At 42.6% G+C, this 25,615-nt stretch overlaps 1 protein-coding gene across 1 annotated transcript in view; it reads left to right on the forward strand.

Annotated features, from left to right (window-relative positions):
• Positions 1-24,494, forward strand: part of LRCH2 (leucine rich repeats and calponin homology domain containing 2) — an 87,807-nt gene extending 63,313 nt beyond the window's left edge. Inside the window, exons 16-20 of the mRNA XM_066581880.1 lie at positions 2,116-2,173; positions 3,826-3,938; positions 7,147-7,284; positions 14,702-14,779; positions 15,443-24,494. Coding sequence (XP_066437977.1) covers positions 2,116-2,173; positions 3,826-3,938; positions 7,147-7,284; positions 14,702-14,779; positions 15,443-15,562 — 507 coding nt within the window. The 3' untranslated portion in view covers positions 15,563-24,494. The remainder of the gene's footprint in view (positions 1-2,115; positions 2,174-3,825; positions 3,939-7,146; positions 7,285-14,701; positions 14,780-15,442) is intronic.
• The last annotated feature ends 1,121 nt before the right edge of the window (positions 24,495-25,615 follow it).

A 25,615-nucleotide genomic window follows, 5' to 3' on the forward strand; every position in this document is an offset into this window, starting at 1 on the left:
ACCCCCACCTGTCACATGAACGCCGAGTCGGGGTCTGCACTGTGGGGGGGCTGCTTACCTGTCCGGCGTCTTCTGCATTCTCCCTTTTGTCTCCCGGCTCGGCCATCATGTGACCGCTGGGTGCCACCTCACCCCAGCGGTCACATGATCGCCAAGTCGGGAGGCAGAAGGGAGAATGCGGAAGACGCCGGACGGGTAAGCAGGCCCCCCCCCACGGTGCAGTGAGCACCTGCACCCTCTGAACTCTGTCAGTTCAGGAGGGTGCAGGGAAATGTATTTTTTCTCATCTTTTCTCACCAGCTCCAATTTATTTGGAGCTGGGGAGAATGGCTGAGAAAAAATAATTGGATTGGAAAGGGTTAAGGTTTTTGGTTCTTTATGAAGCAAAAAAAAAGCCTGTGATACAGTTAGGGCCAGAAATATTTGGACAGTAACACAATTTTCGCGAGTTGGGCTCTGCATGCCACCGCATTGGATTTGAAATGAAGCCTCTACAACAGAATTCAAGTGCAGATTGTAACGTTTAATTTAAAGGGTTGAACAAAAATATCTGATAGAAAATGTAGGAATTGTACACATTTCTTTACAAACACTCCACATTTTAGGAGCTCAAAAGTAATTGGACAAACATAACCCAAACAAAATATTTTTTTTTCAATATTTTGTTGCGAATCCTTTGGAGGCAATCACTGCCTTAAGTCTGGAACCCATGGACATCACCAAACGCTGGGTTTCCTCCTTCTTAATGCTTTGCCAGGCCTTTACAGCCGCAGCCTTCAGGTCTTGCTTGTTTGTGGGTCTTTCCATCTGAAGTCTGGATTTGAGCAAGTGAAATGCATGCTTAATTGGGTTAAGATCTGGTGATTGACTTGGCCATTGCAGAATGTTCCACTTTTTTGCACTCATGAACTCCTGGGTAGCTTTGGCTGTATGCTTGGGGTCATTGTCCATCTGTACTGTGAAGCGCCGTCCGATCAACTTTGCAGCATTTGGCTGAATCTGGGCTGAAAGTGTATCCCGGTACACTTCAGAATTCATCCGGCTACTCTTGTCTGCTGTTATGTCATCAATAAACACAAGTGACCCAGTGCCATTGAAAGCCATGCATGCCCATGCCATCACGTTGCCTCCACCATGTTTTACAGAGGATGTGGTGTGCCTTGGATCATGTGCCGTTCCCTTTCTTCTCCACACTTTTTTCTTCCCATCATTCTGGTACAGGTTGATCTTTGTCTCATCTGTCCATAGAATACTTTTCCAGAACTGGGCTGGCTTCTTGAGGTGTTTTTCGGCAAATTTAACTCTGGCCTGTCTATTTTTGGAATTGATGAATGGTTTGCACCTAGATGTGAACCCTTTGTATTTACTTTCATGGAGTCTTCTCTTTACTGTTGACTTAGAGACAGATACACCTACTTCCCTGAGAATGTTCTGGACTTCAGTTGATGTTGTGAACGGGTTCTTCTTCACCAAAGTAAGTATGCGGCGATCATCCACCACCGTTGTCTTCCGTGGACGCCCAGGCCTTTTTGAGTTCCCAAGCTCACCAGTGATTTCCTTTTTTCTCAGAATGTACCCGACTGTTGATTTTGCTACTCCAAGCATGTCTGCTATCTCTCTGATGGATTTTTTCTTTTTTTTCAGCCTCAGGATGTTCTGCTTCACCTCAATTGAGAGTTCCTTTGACCGCATGTTGTCTGGTCACAGCAACAGCTTCCAAATCCAAAACCACACACCTGGAATCAACCCCAGACCTTTTAACTACTTAATTGATTACAGGTTAACGAGGGAGACGCCTTCTGAGTTAATTGCAGCCCTTAGAGTCCATTGTCCAATTACTTTTGGTCCCTTGAAAAAGAGGAGGCTATGCATTACAGAGCTATGATTCCTAAACCCTTTCTCCGATTTGGATGTGGAAACTCTCATATTGCAGCTGGGAGTGTGCACTTTCAGCCCATATTATATATATATAATTGTATTTCTGAACATGTTTTTGTAAACAGCTAAAATAACAAAACTTGTGTCACTGTCCAAGTATTTCTGGCCCTAACTGTATTTTTGTTGCAAAATGATTTTTCTTTCCCTGAAGTGACTTTTTATTGCTTTCCATGATAGGATTGTGAACGGTCACACAGTAATTCCCCGACCCCGTTTGGATTAAAGCCACGGTCTGGTAAGTGTTTCTAGGTATCTTATCGACTTGCTCAACCAGAAACTTCCTTTTAAATGTAATGGTTCCCTGAATGTTATCTTTCACGGTAATGCTTATTAATCTTTAGCCGACTCCCACGCGTTCTTCCCTTTTTCTTAGAATACATAAAGGAACCATGCAGACAAACCTGATCTATATCTTGCCAAAAGTAGTTGGAAACATAAGCAAGGTTGAAAAGCAGCATTTCCGTATGTTAATACTTAGTGGGGCTCCTTTAGCCCTAATGGCATTGGATACTCTCTGTGGCACACTTTCTACCAACGTTTGATACATTTCAGCTGGTATTTCCCTTCATTCCTCCTGCAAATAGCTGGCGCGATCTCTCAAAGATGATGCATTGGTCCATCTTCAAAGATACAAGGAAGATCTTCACTGGACAGTTAAATAATGGGAGAACATTCTATAGCCTCTTCAAAAGCCCGGGGAACGCCTTTTGCCTGGGTGCGCTGTGCCAACAGTTAAATAAGGCAGTTTGTTACGTTATGTACTGGGATGTTTTACGTGGCATGATTTCGGTCCATTGGGTGTAGTGGCAAGAACCATGAACACTGGTGTAACCTGACATTTTAGACAATGTGCTCTAATACTCTGGGAATGGTCGGCCATACTTCCAAAAGGACGAGTCTTGTCACAAATCCAACACGGTTTTACGTTGGTTTGAGGATATGGATGTTCCACATTTGGACTGGCTGAACAGAGTCCTGACCTGAACTCGACTGAACATCTTTGGTGAGGAAATCTAAACGGCGTCCAGCATCCTTGAGGGAACTCGCCAGACGTCTGCAGAATAAGTAGAGGGAGACATCAGCCGAAGTGTATCGGACATTGATGTATAAAGGCTACTTTTGATTCTTGCTCAGGTGTTTTGTATACAAGTCTTATTGGAGGAGCGCGTGCACTGGACTCTGAAAGCAGTTAGATTGCTCACGCCGCATGATCTTCGGAGGGTGAGAATGCTGGATTCATTCCGGTACTGATTTACCCTTCTACAGCCCATGAAGGCTCTCCTCTCTCTTGTGCTGACATGCTGATTAGTGTGACTTCTCACTGCTTTCCCATTTCTCTCTACACTGATCTTGAGGAGTTTGTAATTCACCCCCTTTTCTTCTGACTGCTGTGGGTGCGCTGCTACCCCCTTACAGACTGATACTGCAAATTACTTCTTTCATGATCTGCTTCACACTTCCTTTTCAACTCTTGAGTCTACCATGTACAACCTTCTCCAGAACAGCCAGCTATGTGAAGGAATTATACAGACTTTACATCCGTGTTTCCCAACTCCAGTCCTCAGCGCCCCCAACAGGTCATGTTTTCTGGATTTTCTCAGTCTTGCACAGGGGATGTAATTGTCAGTGCCTCAGACATTGCCACAGGTGTTCTCACTATAGGATATCCTGAATATATGACCTGTGAGTTTGGGGAAACGCTGTCCTACATCCTCAAAATGGTATGAAATGTTTAATAAAAGTGGATTAGAAAGTTGCTCAATTTCACAATTGTTTTTCTTATTGTTAATCTGCATCCCAATCAGTGCAGAGTTGTCCATAGACTTTCTCTCTCTTAGGAGATTTGTGTATTGTCACAGGTTTAATCACATTGTTTCTTTATTTCAGCTTTTAGTCGTTCCTCTCGGCAAGACTTTGGGACCTTAGATCCAGGTTTCACAATGCGAAGAAAAATGGAGCATCTAAGAGAAGAGCGAGAGCAGATCAAACAGCTGCGGAACGTGAGGGGGCACTTTATATACTTTCTTGGGGTTTGGTTGTCCGCGCGAACAGAGCGAGAAATATGCCATATTTTACTGGGAGAAAGGATATGAGAAGGATTCGGGCAAAAGGGGTAATGTGCTTATATTGTAGCAACCAAGGACATATTCACTTTGCTCTGTCCTGGAGAATATTGTCCTTAAGCGGGTTGCTGTAAGAGTCCGGTAAGTTCACATATGGCTGGAAAAGCCACTACAAAATCTGCATTTTTAGCATCTACATTGAAAGGGGTGAAATCCAGAGTGCAAATCTGCAACAAAAATGGACATGCATGTTTTAAAACAACCACCGAGCAATTGGATGAGATTAGTTCAAATATCATAATGGCTGGTATGTAATCAGCAAAGAACATCTGCATCATTTTTGCTACATATACTCTAAGTTTTGCTTCACGCATTTTTTTAAAATTTATAATTTTTTTTTACCAAAATCACGGTGGCCAGTCTGCATTACAATCGTACTCTTCCAGGTTTTGGAAGTTTTTCTCCTCTTGGGCCAGTGCCGTTGTTCCAAAATGCTGCAGTGTTTTGGGTATTTCTTCTCTACAGGATACCGAAAATGCAGATGACAACTTTAACAAAATAAACGCCACCAAAAACACCATAAATTTCAAGTTGTCTTTACAGGAAAGAGTGAGTGTGGCCTTACTCACAGGGGCTTGTACACCGGCAGGTCCACAACGGATCTTGCTGATGCAGAGTTGACCATGTTACCCGTGGCAGAGCTCCGAGGCTGAGCTGGGGAGCTTCGGGTGGACCTGCAGATAGATTTAAACCCAGTCAGTGGGACAATTCTGCCTGCTGCTGCCCAATGCTGTTTTTGTTGGAAGCCGCACCAAGAATTGACACTCTGTTCTCACAGCGTGAATTTCAGAATTTCTGTACGGAATAATCCTCGGCACGTGAACTGCAGCGCAGATTTGTATAGCCTTTAAAAGAATGTTAAATGGTGTGGATTTGGGTACTGAATGTTTGCTCGAATTTGCAGCAACCGTGCGCCTTGTGGAAAGGCTTAAGGCTAGAATTGCACAAGCCGCTTTTGGCGCTTTTTGGTGCAGCTCTTACAGCCAGAAGTGGTTTCAAGAAGAAGAAAACACACAATCAAGTGTGATAAGTCTCCTTTATTTTGTATCCACTCCTGGGTTTGGCTAAAAAAATGCGTCTCGAATTCCAGCCTAAAGTGATTTTCTGCCCAAGACCTCCAGGGTGCCACGACCACCCATAATGTTAGCGGACACCATGCAACTCTCATACATTGATAAATGACTATCGGCCGCTATGGGTGCGGCTGCAGCAGGCATTTGCCCCCATTTAGGACAAAAGCTGGTAGTTAAAGGGGTTGTCCCGCGCCGAAACGGGTTTTTTTTTTTTTCAACCCCCCCCCCCGTTCGGCGCGAGACAACCCCGATGCAGGGACGTACAGACAGCTTACCAGAGCGCTTACCTTGATCCCCGCGCTCCGGTGACTTCTATACTTACCTGTGAAGATGGCCGCCGGGAACCTCTTGCTTCGTGGACCGCAGCTCTTCTGTGCGGTCCACTGCCGATTCCAGCCTCCTGATTGGCTGGAATCGGCACGTGACGGGGCGGAGCTACACGGAGCCGCTCTCTGGCACGAGCGGCTCCATAGAAGACTACAGAAGACCCGGACTGCGCAAGCGCGGCTAATTTGGCCATCGGAGGGCGAAAATTAGTCGGGCTCCATGGGAACGAGGACGCTAACAACGGAGCAGGTAAGTAAAAAACTTTTTATAACTTCTGTATGGCTCATAATTAATGCACAATGTATATTACAAAGTGCATTATTATGGCCATACAGAAGTGTATAGACCCACTTGCTGCCGCGGGACAACCCCTTTAAGGGGTGTGTTCGATTCAGTCCAAAAAATCCTCCAATTGGGCACGTCTGACACCTACACTATGGCCTGAATGTGTGGTTGTCAAGTGTTCACGAGAGCTTTAGTGTTTTAATTAATGCAAAAGTCAAAATCTGTTATAACAGAAAACAAAATTTTATATAGACAGAACTAGAAAACCGTTTTGGAACTCGATTCAGTTACAGCCGGAGGGGAGAGAATATGGAAAACATTTCACAAAGAATAGTACATGCCAAGAACTGATCCGCAGAGCATTACTCCAAGACAGTCATTCAGGGTCCCTGTACATGACTGAAAGCCTTTTAAAGGGGTTTTCTTTACTTGGACACTGGATATACCATCGTTTCTGAAAACAAAAATGCGGCTGCTCGTGTGGAGGATGGGGGTACGCCGCCTCTTAACCCTCCTATTGAGATGGTTACCACATCCAGACAAAGAGAGAATGGAAAGGTGGAGCTGCCATCTTCATTCATTTCTATGGGACTTACAGAAATGGCCAAGAAGCTGTTAAAATTCTTTAAAAAATGTAAGTGGGTGCGCCTGTTGTGGGTGTTTACCTGATGTGTAACCAACGTAAGACCTGCTGGCACACAAAAGAGATCCGCAGATGGAGGACCACCCAACCATCTCCAATTTCTACAAAACTCTGCACATTTGTTCGTTACTAGAATGTAGATAAAAGTCTCAGTTTTCAAACTTATCAGGTCATTGAGTCAAGAAATTTGAGCGGGAGCAATTTTCCACACAGAACCATAATTTCGATTCATATCTCAGAAACTATTGGGCGCAGGAAGATGTGCGAGGTGATCTTCTCTTCCTCAAATGTAGATTTATGACATATCTCCTAACACTGTATTTCCACTAAAAGTTAAAGTAAAATTGGGACCAAACCCCTTTTTTTTTTGTTTTGTAACTGAGCTACGCCAAAGAGCGAGCTGTACAAATATATGCTCCTTACATCAACCCTTTCCAATCCACTGTCTGACGTCTTAAGACATTATGATTTAAGGCTGTACAGAAAAGAGTAAGCCCCTTGGGAAAACCAGGATGCAAATTGGTTTGGAAAGGGTTAAAGTTTCTTTTGGTTTGGAAAGGGTTAGTGGAGCCAGATCTGACCAAACACCACTGACTATTCTTCGTATCCTGAATTGGGTGAGCAATCTGCTTTTGGACAAATTTACATTAAAGTGATACAAATGTAGTAATTTAAACGCACTGATTGTTTAGTTCTTGAGGAGGGCTGAAGGCATTGGGCTCTTCATCTCATATATGTGGATCTCCTATTTCCATAGAATCTGGAGTCCAGGCTAAAGGTCATTCTGCCAGAAGATATAGGAGGAGCTCTCATGGACGGAGTAGTATTATGTCATCTTGCCAATCATATACGACCCCGATCAGTTGCAAGCATTCACGTTCCATCACCAGCAGTGGTAAGACTTGATACTTTTTTTTCAGGTTTATTGATTGACCATCCCTAATCAGCCCTGGTATTACCAGTACAGCGACCGTATTGCCTCCTTTACCTAATCAACCAATATTCTCAATGCGTGGCTTTATTTACACTTCAGTATTTTAATTTTGTTTTGTTTTTGTTTTTTTGATTTTCTTTAAGAAGTATAAGCCAAACTCAAAAGTTAATCCTAAACATGAAAAAATGTAATAAAAATCTTAACTTTTTTTGTTAAATCCACTTCTGATCGCACTTTCGGCCGCCTGCACATGGCCAGATTTGCATTGTGGGATCCGGAGTGACGTCCACCTCTGGATTCTACAGCAAATACCGGCTATAGCTTGCAATGGGAAAGCAATTTTCCCTGCCCATGAGTGGAAATCTATTGCGATTTTCTGCTTGCGGTGGAAAAATCGCACATTGCTTTATTTTGAGCCGGATTCCATGTGGACGGCTTCCATTGACTTCAATGGAAGCCGTCTGACCCGCAGCCCTTTTGCAATCATCATTGTGGAAAGGCCACAGGATCCATGTCATCGCCTAGTGGCGGTGCGGCACAATCTGTACTGTGCATGTGCGCCGTCCGGCACATCCGCAACACAAAATATAAAGACACCGCACAGGTACGCAGGGGGTCACCGACTGGGCACAGTGTCAGATTCCGTTGCGGTATCCGACCAGACTGTGTAGGCGGCCTTAAATGGGCACTGTCGCTTTATCTATAGCAAAACCTATAGCAGAAGCAAATACAAGATACTTTGTAATAGATCTTACCAGCCGCTTCTTTTCCCACCTCCTGCATTGACAATTCACTTTGATATAGTGAGAATCCGTCTCGAGAGAGGTCAGATTACTGAGCGATCAGGTTATATGCTGTTCATAGAAGTCTGGGGTGGAGGTGGAAGCAGCAGAGTGGGAGGCAGAGAGAAACAGATGCTGCTGCTGACTCTAGTAAATGTTTTATCTTGCCCAAGTGCTTGGATTACCGCTACACTGCTCAGTACTGTTGGATAATATCCTCCATGCTGCTGCTTATATTTGAGTGCTACAGAGAGATAGAGGGGCAGAATCTCCTTTTCTGTGTGCAGTGTATGGAGAGGACATGGCAATTAACTAAAACCCACCATCCAAGGAAAAACTGACGAGAGCCTGTAGAGAGGAAAACTGGTAAACCGAGCCAAAGAGCTGCTCCTCACGTACAACAGCTTGTTCTGAGGCGTCTGAAACAACAAGCACCTTAAAGAGAACCGATGCAAAATGCAGATTACATGATAATGTGGATGAGGCCTTTGTACTAGACGGCGCAGGAAGTTATCAATACTTTACAAAATATTCCATAATGTGTAAATAGAAATGAAGAAAAAAACTAAAGAACCGATATAACCCGTTGCGTCATCTCACAAGGGAAACGGGCTGCATAGCTCTACAGCCATGTCTGTGCTAATTTTCTTCTTCTCCTAGCCCCCCTTGTTTTTTTAGAATTGCTCCCGTTACTTTCAGAATGTGACAAGTTATTGTCATGTGAGCGATCTCCATCGCCCCGAAAGTAATGTGAATTGTTATAGAGCAAAACGAAGGGATTGGCCAGACCCCAACTGTAAAGTTATGCAGCCGGCTTCGCTTGTGTAGGACGTTGACCGGTCCTCCTCTTAAATGGTAGTGGCTGCTCATCTATAGTCATAAATGGTCTGTCCCACTGCCGCCCCCCTCTGTATACATGCTAACATATGACTGGCCTGACCTGCATGCACCCTATAGAGTACCAGTGAATGTGATTCCTCAAAGCCCTCAGTGAAGGTCTTGCTTTCCTTACGGCTCTTCCAGTTTTCTTCATACGAATGTCAATGGGACTTTCTAATGTTAAAAACGCATCGCACAAAAATCACAAATTAGTGCTTTGCGATTTTTGTGCAATGCGTTTCTTTTACATTAGAAAGTTCCCATTGACCTTCACATGAAAAAATATGTGCAAAAAAACCCGAAAGCATGCAACAGCCCTTAGGGGGCCTTCACACTGGCGATCGCGATATTTTTTTTAACGCAAATGCAATAGGACTTTCTAATGTTAAAAACGCATCACTGAGGCGCAAACTTGTGATTTTTATACGATGCGATTTTAACATTAGAGAGGTCTATTGACATTCTCTTTAAAAAAAAACGTAGTGATATCGCGATCGCAAGTATGAAGCCCCCCTGAAGGCATTGAAAGGGGCAGTTCCACAAAAAAAAGTGAATCTACTGTTAGAATTAATAAACATTAAAAGATTTAAAAAGTGATGAATCTGCGGGATCGAACGTGTTTAAATCTGTAATGTTTGTTTTCGCTGCAGAAGGGTCTGCTGTAATCGCCGCCGGGGTTTGGCGTTCACCGGGGTCTGGAGTTTTCAAGGATACTTTCTTTAATTCCTTTCTGACTTCTGAAGTCGACGAAAAAAGAGAATATACAGAAAAAAAATCAGACAGCGGCCGTATACTGCCCAGTGTAGTGATACAAGAGGGAGGTAGAAGCATCACAACCCAAACATGCAGACAGCCGGACTGCTATCTGGAGGGGCAATAGCGCAGGTGAAGTGACTAGAGATGAGCGAGCGTACTCTGTAAGGACATATGCTTGAGCGAGTATCGTCCTTACAGAGTACCCGCCTGCTCCCCCGCAAATATTCGTGTGCCGGCGGGAGTGAGCGCTGTGTTGTGGGAAGGAGGGGGGGGGGCGGATGTTCCCCCGCTGGCACCCGAATCTTTGTAGGCGAGCAGGCAGGTTCTCGGTAAGGACGATACTCACTCGAGTATCTGTCCTTACAGAGTACGCTCACTCATCTCTAGAAGGGACTGATGGACAGCCCCTCATACACCTTCCTTATACTGCTGCTATATCTACGTGCAGGTACAGTGTATATACAGTATGCCATAACAGTATATCTGCCATATTTCAGTCCAGCGGGCTGCCCTACACCTCCTAGGTGCACCACCCTGGGCTCCCCCAGCCCTGCAGGCTACCTGCCCTCCTGTACATTGGTAAGTATATGGCCGCTTTCTGTAATTTCTGAGGTCCGTGTACTAATTGAAACCTTTTTTTTTTTTATTGCTTTACCACCTAGAGCTACGTTTCTCTGCTGAGGACAAGTTCTGTGCGTTTCGCCATTTTTCTGACAGCTGCTCCCATTCTAATAGATTTTTGGCAGTAGTTTAAGAGACCTTTCATTTTTTTCCCTGGAATTCCCATTGTTAGATTTGTTTGAATTTCTTGAGAGTCCTAAAAGTGTTTTCACTGACATTTGTATTCTGTGTTCCTCAGAAGGGCCATTCTTAGAATGTCGCCCACACAGACCCTACATGCTGCGTGTTCGTTCTCACGTGGGGTCTGGGCCGCCCGAGTACCATCATGTTCCTGGGAAGGATTATTTTTCTTTCTGCAGTGACTTGGAGGCGTCTCTGTATTTACGCTCTGGATACACACTTGTTTCTTTAATTGTTTTTTGTAGCTCAAGTCTCCTTTTACGCATTTCAGATCTTTTATACTTTCTGATCTGTTTTTTTTTCTTCTCTTTGGAAAGTTACTCAGTTCTCTTCCCTGCGGTGCGGGTCACACAGGCCGGCCTATCAGATACCAGTATTTGCCATTTGTTATACTCTCCAATCTGAAGGGTTATTTTGTTTAGTTTCAGTTTGGGTTGCACTGACTCGTCTTCATGAGGGGGATAGCTGGCCGCCTGGGATTCACAAGTAGAGATGAGCGAACGTACTCGGTTCGGGTGTTTTTTGCACTCGAGCACCGCTTTTTCCGAGTAACTCACTACTTGGACGAAAAGATTCGGCGGGCGACGTGGTGGAGCGGGGGGAGTGCTCTCCCCCCACTCCCCTATGCAACACCCCACTCACCCCAGCGCCCCCGAATCTTTTCGTCCAAGTAGTGAGTTACTCGGAAAAAGCGGTGCTCGAGTGCAAAAACACCCGAACCGAGTAGATTCCACATCTCTATTCACGAGCCCCGGACCCTTTATAAGCCTTTTTCTATTACCGGACACTTGTTATGTGATGAGAAGTTTTTGTTTGAAATGGGAATCTTACTTGGTAGCTGGTGGTGTCTCTGGGGAAAGGCCTTTCTTGGGACTTGAAGGGGTTTTCCAGGACTTTGAGAAATCTCTGGTCTTGAAGAGTGTAAAGATCCATCAATACCAGTTTTTGTTTTTTTCCGTCCCTGCATTCTCAGAGCCGGGGTTTTCTTCTCCCATCGCTGTGGGAGAGCCTGCTTTTTGTTGAAGTTTCATTTCTTAATGTACAATGCATTTTTTTCAGTTCCCTCCACTTAAAGCTTTCTAAACCTTTTTCAGTACATGACAAGTGTGCCATTCGCAGTGCGGTAATATTGACCTGTTCTGTTCACCTTATTTTGTGAATCCCTATGATTTAAGGCAAATCTATACAGTATTTTTTTTCTTATTTTACTATCGTATTTTCTGGTGTATAAGACAAACCCCAACTTTTGGGATATACAGTCGTCTTATACGCCGGACTAACTACCTGTAGAAAAAAAAAATCAATACTCCCCTTCCCACATCCAGAAAGCAATGCTCTGTCGGCGTGGAGGAGGGAGCGACAGCCTGCAGCAGCGCCCCAGATCATTGCAGAACGCCGTGGGAGGTGAGTATAGATTATTTTTTTTTCTTACAGGTAGTTAGTCCGCCGTATAAGGCGACCCCCGACTTTGGAGAAGATTTTCCTTGGTTAAAAAGTCGTCTTATACGCCGGACAATATGGTACTTTTAAAGTCGCACTTTTTCTTATGGTGTTCAGCGGACGAGGTATAGTGTGATATTTTAATAGTTCAGACTTTTACAGACACGACCGTTCCAATAACTTTTATATATATATTTTTTATGGGGAATGGAGGGGGGGGGGGGGGGGGGTTAAACTGAAGCGGAAGACTTTTTTTTTTTTTGCAAAAATTTTTTTATTTTTTTTAAAATTGGAGCTATTCTGATGGCGGCTGTGGCTGGAGACTATTGAAACAGTTGACAAGTGATGGGTATGGAGCGAGCTGCAACGCACTTGCATTGACCTTCATTAGTTTGTGTGATCATTGGCCATGTATGTGCCCCGTGTCGCAACCAAAGTCCTTGTTTATCCCTAAAGGACTGTGCAGTCATGAGTGCTGCCCTCCTTTTAGTTGTGATTATTATTTCTGAGCCAGTGTCCTTCTTTTCGCTAAGGCCCCCTTCACACGGTCATGAGCCTAAGTGCTCCATGGTTGCGGAGTGAACAATGCTTTTATTTGCATGCGCATTGGCGCATTTTACTGTACTTTTCTGCCATCCCGCAGTTTTCGCCGGCGCCTTCATATGTAATGCCACGAATCCTTGCTTCATCATCGTTAGACTGCAGACTTGTGGATGAAGCCTTCCTTTCATGACCGTCCTTTCAACTGTTACATAGTATTCTTTAGAAGCCTTCATCAAAGTGTTTCTAGGAAGTGTTGTGCTGTTCTTCCCACGCACCAAACAAATCGTTACTCTACTTATAACATCTTTTAATACATTTGTAAGTCGTTTGATAGAATTAAAGCCTTTAATCCTAGATCTTTTAAAAAGGTTTGCAGTAACACTTTTCTGGTACACTACAGATATCCCAATTCTTGGCACGAGCGTTTCCTCCATACATACATCCAAGTTTGCGTTTGTAAACTGGTTATTCTGGTCTTAATAGACATTGCTGGTTCAGTTAGAATTTTATTATCCATCTCCGTTTCCATTTTCTTTTTGCCGTGGATTACAGTCTTGGCACGTAATAATGGTCAATAGCCTGTGCTTTCAGCCTGTGATGACTATAAGTTACCCTTTCAGGAGTGTAATCAATGGGGACCTAGTGGAGCTCTTTTCCCCATGTCTGCCAGCCAAAGTCTTAAAGTCACTTTTTATATGCTCAGTACCTGAGCATTTCATACAGAGTAGATTGCATTAAGAAATTTACGTCCGTCCCATAATGAGAGAAAGCTAAAAAAATATATATATTTTTCTTTCTTTCTTGGGCTTCAAGTCCCGAGTGGGGGGAAAAAAAGCCGGTGTGCATTCGCCCGTTCGAATGTTAGATTTTCTGTTAGATTTTCAGAACTATTTTGCAATCTGAGGGAAAAAACCTCAGTATGCATGTACCCGATGGCTGTGTTCATACGTCGCTGACTTTGGTACAGATTTCAGCCTTTCAATTTGAATTCAGTCGATAAGGTGTAATTCTCTGCAGATCTGCGACAAAATCCACAGCAAATCAGTGACATGCGAACTCGTCCTAAACCAGTAAACTGTATAATAAATATATGTAATAGTTGGGGGTATTGAGCTCATTGAAGCACCACCTTACACCAGATGGGTGGCAGCAAACTGAAAAATCATATCCAGGCTGGAAGTTTGGTAAAATTTAGTAAACCAGCCCTTTTATTGCAGAATATCTGCAGCAATGATAGACTTCACACTGTTAATAGTCAATGTTCACGATACAAATACGACCCCGGCCACCAAACATACACTTTGCACCTAACTATCATACAGTGTGAAAAAGTTGCAAAAAAACTAATATAAACTTGGTATCCACATAATTGTTCTGACTTGCAATTAAACCTTCTAAAACTGCGGATTTTATTAATTTTTGCTTCTAGAAAAAATGGCATAAAAAGTGATTTAAAATGTTATGTTCCAAAAAATGGGATAAATGAAGACTAAAGCTCATCCTGCACCCCGGCTCCAGCCGGCCGGATCCTTTTTTTCCTCTTATGTAGCGTCCATTCACTACATTTCACTTCCTGCAGGTCAGTGTATGCTACGTCACCGGTGACAGCGTTTACTGCCTGGCAGGGAATGCCGAATCCTCGTCAGCCTGCTTTAGTGTTCATATACTATATGTACTCTAGCGGTGAGAAACCACACGTGCGGTCGCTGCAATAATCTGCGCCTTCGTGCTAAAGTAGGCTGCTGAGGATTCAGCATTCCCTGCCAGGCAGTAAATGCTACGTCACTAGTGACCGGGAAGCGAAATGTGGCAAATGGATTCTGCTTCACAGGAAATAGAAGATTCGGCCGACTTGCGCTGATGTGACCCGGGGAACTGGAGGAGCCAGGAAAAGATCGGTGAGGAGATCATCTGGGGAGGAATAGGTAAGGATAATTTTTATTTTTTTTTTCTTCTTCTAATGCCAGAACCCCTTTAAGGCACAAACCGGCTTCAGTTTAAGCAAGACATGGCAGAGCTTTTCAAAAGACACAAATTATTAAAACTATCAAAACCAAACATCTGTATGGAAGTGGATGAACTCCACAAATCTAACACATGTAGGCGCTTCCTGTGAACCAACATGCCTCGGTCCGACTTCTAAGAGATCTGTTCACTTCTGTCTTTTTTTTTTGCAGCCTAAACTCAGCATGGCAAAATGCAGGCGTAATGTAGAAAACTTTCTGGAGGCATGTAAGAAACTTGGAGTTCCACAAGTGAGTTTAATGAGTCCCATTTATGTCTTTATTGGCAAGGATTACGATGTAAAATAAAAACGGGTCATAATCGAGTATTTAGTAGAAACTCGACTTTGTCATCATCTTGCTTTCTCCCCACCTGTGCCCTCATATGAGCTGCCGGGAAAATACGATGCCATTAGGGAGGACAGTGTGACTTATCCTTCTATATTTTGTGAATAGGCAAAGAAATTATGACTGTATTTCCATGGGATGCTAAATGGTGATCTTTTCCATCATTACGTCTATCATCGTTAACGGTAGCGAGTTTGCGCCCCCTATGGTGCGGCATTGATTTCATTTTTTGGGTGGGATGACTGTCAACCTCCTACACAATCTCCACCTCCAAGCATTGCTCTATGTAAGGCCTTTTGGCATATTGTTCATGGCTTTGGACTAGCTTCACACAAGTGTATTATCACCACATATTTACGTCCTTAATTCGGACGCGTGTCCCAGCCTAACCGCGGGATTTACAGACACGGTCACAATCGTAAGGATTTATGACGCTAACAGTTGGGGGTCAGTAAACCCGGCGGTGTAACCCAGACGCACATCTGTATTACTAATGCGTACAGAACACGCTCATGTGAACCTGGTCTTCTGGTAACCACCATGACCATACCCTGTTTTGTCTTGCAGGACCGGCTCTGTTTACCCCACCATATCTTAGAAGAGAGGGGTCTGGTAAAAGTTGGCGTCACAGTACAAGCACTATTAGAACTTCCCTTATTGAGAACTTCCCAACTTTCTTCGGTGTGAATTTCCATGGAAAGCCTACTGTTACAAGCACTAACCACCTTACGGCTCAAGCCTCAATTAGTGGAGTTGATCCTTCTGAAGTCCTACCATGTGAAGTGTGCGCAGCTACTGTCCCCTCACTGAATCTGCCCAATTACAGTGACTACTTTTTTTATTTTTAATGACACAACTTATTTTTATGAATACTTTTAATTGTAAAATCCCACCGACTGCATATCTGTGAATGCATGTGTGTGTATAGGAGTATATTCATAGCCATGCAGCTTAAGAGAGACGAGCATTAATAACACGGGCGATACCAATGTCAGGCGTTGTTAACTCTCCATAATTGCGCAGGTGAACCGGCATCAGTTGGGTTGTAGGCCGTTTTGGCACGTGAGGCTGAAAAAAGTGGTTGTCTCCCCCCAGCATGTGGGCGTCTTGGAGGTATACTTGGGAGGCGCAGTCATTTACCTTCGTTATGTAGTAGATAAAAAAAAAACAAGAACAAATCCTGAATGTCCGCCAAGGCTAGAGCCGCGATCATTGCCTGCAGGCAGTATGTATTGGTCATACTGCTGAGATGCAACCCAACTATTGTTTTCGCTCATCCTGCCAGCATAATCATAGGGGGAACGGATGTAACCAAGTTCTTATTTTGCATTGCAGTCGAACACAGCCGGTCATTTAATACGTAATATTTTGGGGTTTTTAGACTGAAATTACTCTTATCGTCCATTAAAAGGGTTTTCCTTAAGGTCTAATTGTGACGCAGGCAGTCTGGCAGCTGCTCGGCCCCTTCCAGTAAAGTCATGGTGATATGCAGAAATGGATGACTTCTAACCTGATCTGAAATCTTAGTCATTAATAGACTTATTTCTAAGGAAGGATACTTCCGAAATGAGCCACATCTTAAAATGCCATTTTCTTGCTGCATAAGCAGAGTGTCCGCCGTCGGACCACCTTGTTGGGGGACGTTCACTTTACATACAGCTGTTGCTTTAACACGTTTTAGTGCTTGTAGTTTTTTCCGCTCGCTCAGTGTAAATAATCCCAGCGCTTTATAAACCAGTGAAATCCGTTTTTAGATATTGGATTATTTATTGCATTTCTGGTAATTTATATACTTTTTTGGCATCTCTGTATTTTTCATTTTGTGACTTTTTGTGATCGCTACAAAATGATACGGACTTAATTTCTCTGGTTTTTCTATTTGTATATATTTGTAATTTTTTTTTTTTACTCTTCTTTTTATAGTCTGAGTTGGTGCCAAAATCTCTTTTAAGTTGTAGACTGTTTACATGTGAAGTGCCTGTGTCACTGACATCATTCGGAACTTCTGCCAAGTGAATGGAGACTTTGTGATGTCAGTTTTGTTATGTTGAGGAATTTTAACAGGGTTTCACGTATTTATTTAGATTTTTTTTTACATGATTCGGGTATCTGATTATATTAGTTGCTTAGTGATCACTGGGATTTGATTGTAAATAGTGTTGAAACTTGAGGGTTTTTTTTTTTCTGGTTAATGAAATTTCAACTTGCCTACATAATGACTGGAAGTGCAGCCGACGTGTGTGAATATGGCTGATGGATGCGTGCGCTCATTTTGATAGACGTTCGCAAGCAACGCTCCTATTTCGCCCTAACCCATTATGTATAATTTTCTACGAAAATGAGTAATATAAGTCTGTTTTTTGTTTGTTTTTGTTTTTTTGTATTTAGCTAGAGTTAAGTTCAGTGTGTCTGGACACTGGGCCCTCTAAGATTTTCTGGAAGATCACTCATTTTATGGGACATGCGGGAGATGGATCCGTTGATATCAGGACTACTGGGGGTGGCGCCCCCCCCTTGGGTGGGAGCAGGGGCCTATCCATTGATGATCGACCACCAATGGTTGCTACAAGAGAAAACTGAAGAAATGTTTTTCCTTCTAAACAGAAGAGATCGCCTTCTTCCACAACTGAGACTTTAGGCAAGCCTATGCCTTTCCTCATTTGGCACTAATCCTAAGGGTAGTAAAAAACATCCGGGACATCAAGAAGGTTGTGGCTCACATGGTTGACAACAATGTCCTTGTCTGACCCCCTGGGTGCTTCCCGAGGTTCCAGCCTTACTATCCCAGGAACCAATAGGGCATCCACAAATGAAGGGTCTTTGTCAGAATGGTGAGAATTCTCTACTTAGTAAATTTCAGATTTCTTTGCAGCCTGTAATTTCTACACTTCAAGTTACTTTAAAGTTTGCAAGCATTTGCAGACTTTATGGACTCATCTGATGATGTAGCTGGTAAACCAGATTTCGTAAGATGTTAGTCTTTCTTCAGGCACGCCTGGGTAAGGGGTTAAAACCAGCTATGCTTAAAGTTCAGGTAGCCGCTTTGAGTGCCCTGGTTCAGCCTAAGTTAGCAGCAGGTCCATGGATAGTTCGGTTTTTCAAAGCTGTTTTGAGCATGTTCCCAGGATCTAGGCTTAACATTCCAGCTTGGGACCTGAATCTGGTCCTTAACCTTTTACATGCCAATGTTCCCATTACTTTTCAATTTTTTTTTTAGTGGCCTGAACTTTACCACTTTGTAAAAAAAAAAAAAGGAATAGAAATAACCTTTTATACCATGAATTACCGGCATGCTGGACTGAAGACTATACTTTTAGCTATAAAAGTCGCTTACATGCAAATCCTGGATGATACAAGTATTCTTGGGCCAGAACCAGCGTTCTTGCTGAAAGTTGGAAGCCCCTTTCCCCATCCCAGAATGTCCTTCTACCTCGTTTTTTTGTCACTCTGCCAAATCTTCTAAAAGAAGAATTCCATTCCGGTACCTATAGGTCACCAGAGCTGAGGAGATCACCTAATCTCTTTATTCTTTTTGAAGGAAGTAGTGAAAGTTTTTGTGGCGCTTTCATGGGTGAGGGGAAAATGAGAATTACGTACCAGTAATTTGACTTTCTCTACCCCCCGATGGCGTCGCCTTTTCATCTATGGCCATCTTAACACCATGTGAGTCCTTTTTTTTTTTTTTTTTTTTTTTTTATCATATGATCAGTTTTGACTTTGTAAAGTTTTTGTGAATTTTGTTTTAAAGACGGCTAAAATGGGAAGTTGAGAAACTTTGCAAATACTGTGATTTACTGCTTTTTGGTTCTGTTTCAGGCCATCTCCTCTTCTTCTCTAGCTTCTTCTTAGGCGCTTTCAACACTTCTTCAAAATGCTGCTGCTTTTATTTGAAACGGCACCAGCTTTTCTTCCTCTAATGTGCTGTCAGACATGTAACCTAGCAGTTTTGGTCTAAGTATATAACTGTCATACTGGCCCCCTCTGCTCCCCAGGATTCTGTTCTCTCCGAGCAGCTAATTAAACAGAATGTAACTTAAGTGATACAAGATCAGTAAAGCATCTGATTTACAAAGTGACTCAACTTTTATGTAGAATTCAAGTCTGGAATATTAGAAAATTAGTCTTTCGGGTAGTATTCCTTCTAAGTCACGTTTTATTAGCATGCTATACAGTATTTACACTCCTCCTGGTAACACATTGGGACATATATTTATATCAGCAGAGGCTGTTATAGGATCTACTCATGTGATGATTGCAGGATGGCTAGTCATAGAAGTAACGCCGATATATGGAGGTATGAGTCCGTTTTATAGATCAGTAGAAGCAATAGTAGGGATGGGGCCCGTAAGACTGCTTTCACATCTGCATTAGGGGTTACGTTCTCCTGCTTCTATATGGAAGCAGCAAAGGGGAATTCCCTGGCCGCGCAGATCCGCTCTAGGACTGACCAGAATGGACCCCATTGACTATAACTGGGTCCGTTCTGCTTCCCGGCATTTTGCCAGACGTTCTGCATGCAGGACGACTTCTACCGGTATTTAGTGCTGGTAGGGACCTCCATGTCTAGCGCAGATGTGCAAGCAGCCTAATCCAGTGTAGGATAGTTGGACTGTTCAATAAAAACTGAATCCACCATAATTGTGGAAACTTATGGCTGCTTCAGAGTGTTTTCCCCAAGCCGCCTTATGAGTACATTTATGGCACATACTGTTCTCCTGCCAGATGTACAGCCAAGTGTTTACAGAATACAGATACCAGCACCACTCTATGTCCTACCCCGTTAGATGTCTGCCATGTATGCTTTCTTCCCATATTGAATAGTGTAACAACCCATGCCTTTTAAGTGGTGTAAAAATTTACTTTTTCCTGATGAATACCTGGTAAATATGTCAACATTACATACTTCCCTCTCATATAGGGGCAATGTGATGTGAACATGTGTTAAAAGCTACAAGATGTGTTAGGCAATCTTCTCATTCTACTTGCCGCGTGGGAGGGAACTAGGATAGGAGCACTATCTTTTCTCCTTAGGGAGAACACCTAGGAGGTGAGTGAGGAGACTTATAAGGCCATTCATGCGTTTCTGGGTAATATGCAAATAAGGGAGATGGAACAATACCTCTCCTGCGCCAGGTATTAGAAAGCAGCATTCCTACAAGTCAGTGTTAGACTCTTTTATACAAGCCTTGTAACAATGACTGGGAATTGAGGGAACTAAAACATACCAGCGTATTACGGAGAGGCAGGCTGTTACAGTGGATGCATCTACTTGTACTGAAATAGTAAAATGGTGGATGGACCGCTATTTCACCTGTTTAGACCAATACGTCTTTCACATCAAAGTTTGTTTTTGTGTTCAATCTAAATTTCATAGCTGTATTTTTTTTTTCCGTTTAACTCCTTAGTGACGGGGCCTTTTTTTTCTTTTTCATCTTTGCTTTCTCCTCAGCATATTCGTAAAATCATAACTCTTATTTGTCAATCAACATAGCTGTCTGAGGGCTTATTTGCAGGACAAGTTGTAATTTTCAACAGTACCATAAAATGTACTTTGAAAGTTTTTTTTTTTTTAAATTTAAGTAGAGTGAAATGGGGGGGGGGGGGGGAATCTAACGTCACCATTTTCGGGCGGTTCATTTTTACAGCTAACTTTTAACTGTACTAATAAATATCCTTCTGACGGCCATAACTGTTTTTCCAGTTGATATAGTTGTGAGAGCTCATTTTTTTGCATGACGTCGTGTAGTTTCTATTGGTACCATTTTAGAGTGCATATGACCTTTTGATCGCTTTTTCTTAATATCCTTTTTATTTTTCTTCTACTTTTTTAAAAAAATTTTTTTACCTCTAAGAGGATATGAACTTGTAATTATTTCATCATTCATACAGTATAATGCAATACCCTAATATTACATTATACTGTATTCTGAACAGGTAGGCTATCAAGACATCAGAAGGCCCCCTGGCTGCCATGAGAACTCTTTGCGAAGGGGTTGTTTGGAACCCTCAAACACCAACCAGGGCATTTAAATGCCGTTGTCAGATTTGACAGCTGCCTTTAAAGGGTTAACAGCTGCGATCGCCAGAAACGCTGATCATGACTGTTGCGGGTGAGTGTCAGCTGGCACCCACCGTCTATGCTGTGGGATTGGCCGTTGATCTCGCTCTATACAATTCCCGCCCTCCCTGACGTAAATATACGTCCTGGGGGTTGGAAGTGCTAAGGGATTAAAGATCTGAAGTGAATGTGGTCTCCAAACATCAAGGCGAGCTTTCGAGAGGACACCAGAAATTGCCACGTAAGGTGAGTAGGCTGGGAGTTTCAGACCTTTAACGTTAAGGTCTGACAGTTTCTGGTACTTATGCCAACATTTTAAGGAGCAGCTTTGTCTTGGAAGAAACAAGGTTCTCTTTCAAAGTTGGTGCCAACAGTTGGAGACCACGCTTACTTCTGTTCTACAAGAGAAAAATTAATCCAGCTATGAAATTTAAGGTCCAAGACAAACTATCGTTGTGATGATAAAAAAAAGTAAATGCATTAATCTAAGAGTAGGATAAATACTTGTTAGCACCATGTAATAAAATATAGCTATGAAGTTACAGCACTTAGTGATGACTAATCAGGAGGGTGCGAATTACAATTCTGAAGTTCAAATCACAAGGTGTAACTTTAGATCTGTTCGGGACACAGTGTCCCACTGACTTGTTCCTCAGAAATCTTTTGAGGATGTTTTCAGTGACTTAATGTTGCAGTGATGTGCCAAATGAAACAAGTATTCTCCATACAGGAAGCTCAATTACATCACTAATCTCATATCCTGAGATTAGTCCTTCCTCATGATTTGTAGTTGGGTCAATAGGTAGAAGGTAAACAAATGTTGATGTACCTGGGAGTGTTGCTGGAAACCTGACAGGGGCGTTGCTTAATTTATTGAAAGTAAATTTTACTCTGACCTTCTAGTAAGAAACGTTTGTCTTTTCACCTAACAGAGCAACTTGATTTCTGTGTTATATGAACTAATGACCTTGCTTATACCATGAGTTGTGAATGTTAAATATTATCGTGACTTAAGTTTGGAGAAGCCAGTAATATGGCGGCAGTTTGTCCTGTATGGGCTGCCCCTGAAATTCTAGCTCAAGCCTATATACACTTCGATTATGTGGGTAGGATTGACAATGTATCACTGTGTTTATGGTGAAGCCTGAGGTGACCGTATCCACCCACTGTCAGTTTGGGCATCACCATACCCATAGTGATACATTGTCAATCCTATCCACATACCCAAGTGTATAAAGCCTTGGGCTGGAGCTTCGAGGGCTGCACAAACACATTACAGTAATACTAAGAGAAACTCAGAGGGGTTTTGAGACCCCCCCCCCCCCCAAATTTTGGCCATTGATTATTATAACAAAAGCAGAACACTCCTGTTTTAATCCCCTGCCATTGCAGCGTTGCTGGTTTGGTGTCCCCCCTCACTGGTCTTGAGTATGTCATTGCTAGATTACTAGAAGACAGACTATCCATGTGACAGCGGAGGCTAGTGATTGGCTGCGGCATTCACTCAGAATTGAGTTGTTCAATGCTGCTGTGCCGAAAACAAAGATTGGTGAGGAGCATGGTCGAGGCAATGCAGGAATGATGGAGAATTGAGCAAGTTATGCTGCTATTCCTAATGATCCTTGACTTGAGGTGGGCTGGGGTTGCAGATGTCTGTAAAAAATTAGGATTTTAAAAAGTGCACAGATTTTAGATATTTTTGTTAAACAATCAGATGATTTGGACCTGTGCAAATTTTCAGTTCCAGAATACTTAAAATCGACCCGAAAATATAACCGTGTAAAAGCTTTATGCTCAGGTCACGGATTCTTCCATCATTTTTACTCTTCATGCTGTCACAACTCTTCAGTTTAATTGCATGGTATCAGCAGCATGGGTATTTAAAATGGCCCTGACCAATGAGACTGGTCGTACAATCCTATACAAATGTGGCCTAATGTTCAAATCCTATCAAGTTTACCATAATGTTTGTTCGTATCTTGTACTTGTGTGCTCCAGTAAAAATGGTCTTTTGAATGATCCTGTATATGAGATATTTAAAGCCATATTGAGAACTCTATTGCCAATGTGAACATATATACTGCTACCTCTTTAAAACTTCCTGGATACATAGCATTTTGCCAAAATAAAGTATCAAATCTAGTCCAAACCATTTACACTTAAAACAATACTAAAAAAATGTAGTCGTTGGGTCAAAGTATGACCGTGTTTTACTGAAAAGGTGTTCATCCTGTGGAAGGGACCCCATTGGTTGACTGCTGACAATACCCTTGTGTAGTATAGTGTTTCAGTTTTGCCTAAGGTTTTCCTATAGCTGTACCTTGACACACAGCTTAAATGGTGCAGATTATCTGCAGCAGAAAATCTGCATCAAAACCACGTCTACATCTGCACCGTTGGTGAGGAGTTTGTTGTAGATCTGCAGCAGAATTCCCCCATTCAAAAGCGTTGTCAATCCACCTTTTAACCCCTTGAGCGGCACGCCTGGAAAATCTACAGTGCTTGCTGCACTGACCATGCAGTTAAACCCCGGAAGATTTCTGTGGACAGCTCTAGTGCTGAAATATGCAGAGCACTGAGCTGTCATCTGAAATCTTCCGGGGTTTTTACTGCATACTCAGTGCAACAAGCCCCTGAGATTTCCCTTACATAATATGGTAATAATAAACCTGCCACTGAAGGGGTTAATGGTGTAGATTTTGATGCAGTTTTGGTGCAGATTTTCCACTATGGAAATTCCACACCATTTCTGCTACCTTTGAACTTACCGTAATGGTTGTCAACAGTCACTCATACAGACGCCGAGACGGTGAGCTACGCCGTACACGTACTTTCCCTTCCATAGTTTATTCATCTTTTCTGCACAGTCATGTGGGCCCCTTTCAAAAACCAATACTATAGTATGTCTAGTGCAAGATCTGAAGGGACTGCATGATGCAATGATAGTGTGTTACGCACTTTCCTCAGAACCTGCATTAGGCATAGCACACACAATCTCAAGTGTCTGACGGGAAGAATAAAGCATCTCTGCACACATTCTGCACTTGGAGATGTGGTTGTCGCCACTTCTGACCTTTTTAGGGGTTTTTCCTATTTAGTAAAGAAGGAACTAATTCTTCAGAGTTGTTTTGCACGTGGCTGTCATTGTTTCCTATTACCCAGGGAAATGCTCTGTGCTAACTGTGTATGCCCTTGAACTTGTGTATATTCATTGGAATTAGGCACGGCTGTGTTCAAGCAGTTTATCATGAGCACAAGAAGAACATGAGAAACAGACAGTGTATCTACGAGGTTACGGATTAAAAACAAATTTCTCCCATTGTATTCCTCAGTCTTTTACACTCCCATTGTAAACATTTCCGTTATAGTGACGTTTTGTTGAAATGTTTTAAGTATTCTCTATTTTTAGCGATTCCTAGAAACTTTTGCAATAGCAGAAGCGATTTTCAAGTCCTTGGTGTAAATTCATTAATCTCATAAACGCAGTATCCTCTGATCTGGTTTAAACTCTTAACCACTTCTGCACATTTATTTTTTTGGGAAATTTTATTTTTGTGGTGTTTTTTGTGGTGTAAGAAAAAGTGCATCAAATTCGTATTAACATGTGAGATCGCTGGCTAAAAACCTGGAACTTGCAGTTACTTTCAGTCAAATTCACAACAATCCAGTTAAATTGCTATGAAGGTGTGACCATTTGGACTTGAAAACACTGATCTTTAAATGGATTGTCTCATGAAGACAACTTTTTGTTTTTTGTCATCATAGCCAAAGTGGTAATCAGCCGACTACTCCATTGGCCTGACTGCAGAAACCGTCATTGATCAGCTAGCACAGGTGAGGAAGCTGTGGCCCGGCAAACATTTTCCCTGTATCAGCCACTGCAGGGAAATGTGTATTATATTGTGACCATACACAGGTGACTGAGTCGGAGGCACCATCTTTTTTTTTTTTTTTTTTTTTTTTTTAGCCAGAATCTCGCCTGTATGATGTCCATATGTACTTTTAGACCACCATCACATGTGGTGAAATCACAGCAGGCATTCTGCAATGGAACGCCTGCAGCAATTCCACTGGAAATCTATGGTGGCCAAATCCGCACCTAAATGCTATGGATTTGGCTGTATTTTAAATTGTAGATCAGCTTTGAAATTTGATCCTTGTATTCTAAGGGTTGAACTCTGCAGCATAGATAGATATGCTCCCCGGATTAGAATCTCTTTCAAAAACACAGATTTTTTGCGGAAAGTTTCTGCACAATGTCCCCACATGGCCTGTACTGTATACGCTGCAAGTTTTTCGCAGCATATTCCGCCGGTAGAAATTCTGCAGCGTTTAGATGGCCTTATTGAGACAACCTATATAATTTAGTGCAGTTCGCCCATTCAATAGTCTCACAAAGTACCAAGCAGTGGACAGGAAGGAGTTTACCACATATGCCCCTCCGCTCCCAGAAATTCAGCGCAGCCCTAATGGATCACATAAAAAAAACCTTTTATTAAGCTCTGACCTTAGAAAGAGTTCTGGTTCTAAATTGTAAGGGACAGAACTCTTTGGCCCATACAAGAATTTATTTAGTGAGCATTGCTGGACCAGCTAGTTCCACTGTGGTACGAGTTCGTAAATTGTAAAGAAGCATGCCCTGGTGGTGGCTTAGTTATCCAATTAAGTACACCTAAGAAAAG

The sequence above is a fragment of the Eleutherodactylus coqui genome, chromosome 10 (assembly GCF_035609145.1).
Source record: "Eleutherodactylus coqui strain aEleCoq1 chromosome 10, aEleCoq1.hap1, whole genome shotgun sequence".
Classification (NCBI taxonomy): domain Eukaryota; kingdom Metazoa; phylum Chordata; class Amphibia; order Anura; family Eleutherodactylidae; genus Eleutherodactylus; species Eleutherodactylus coqui.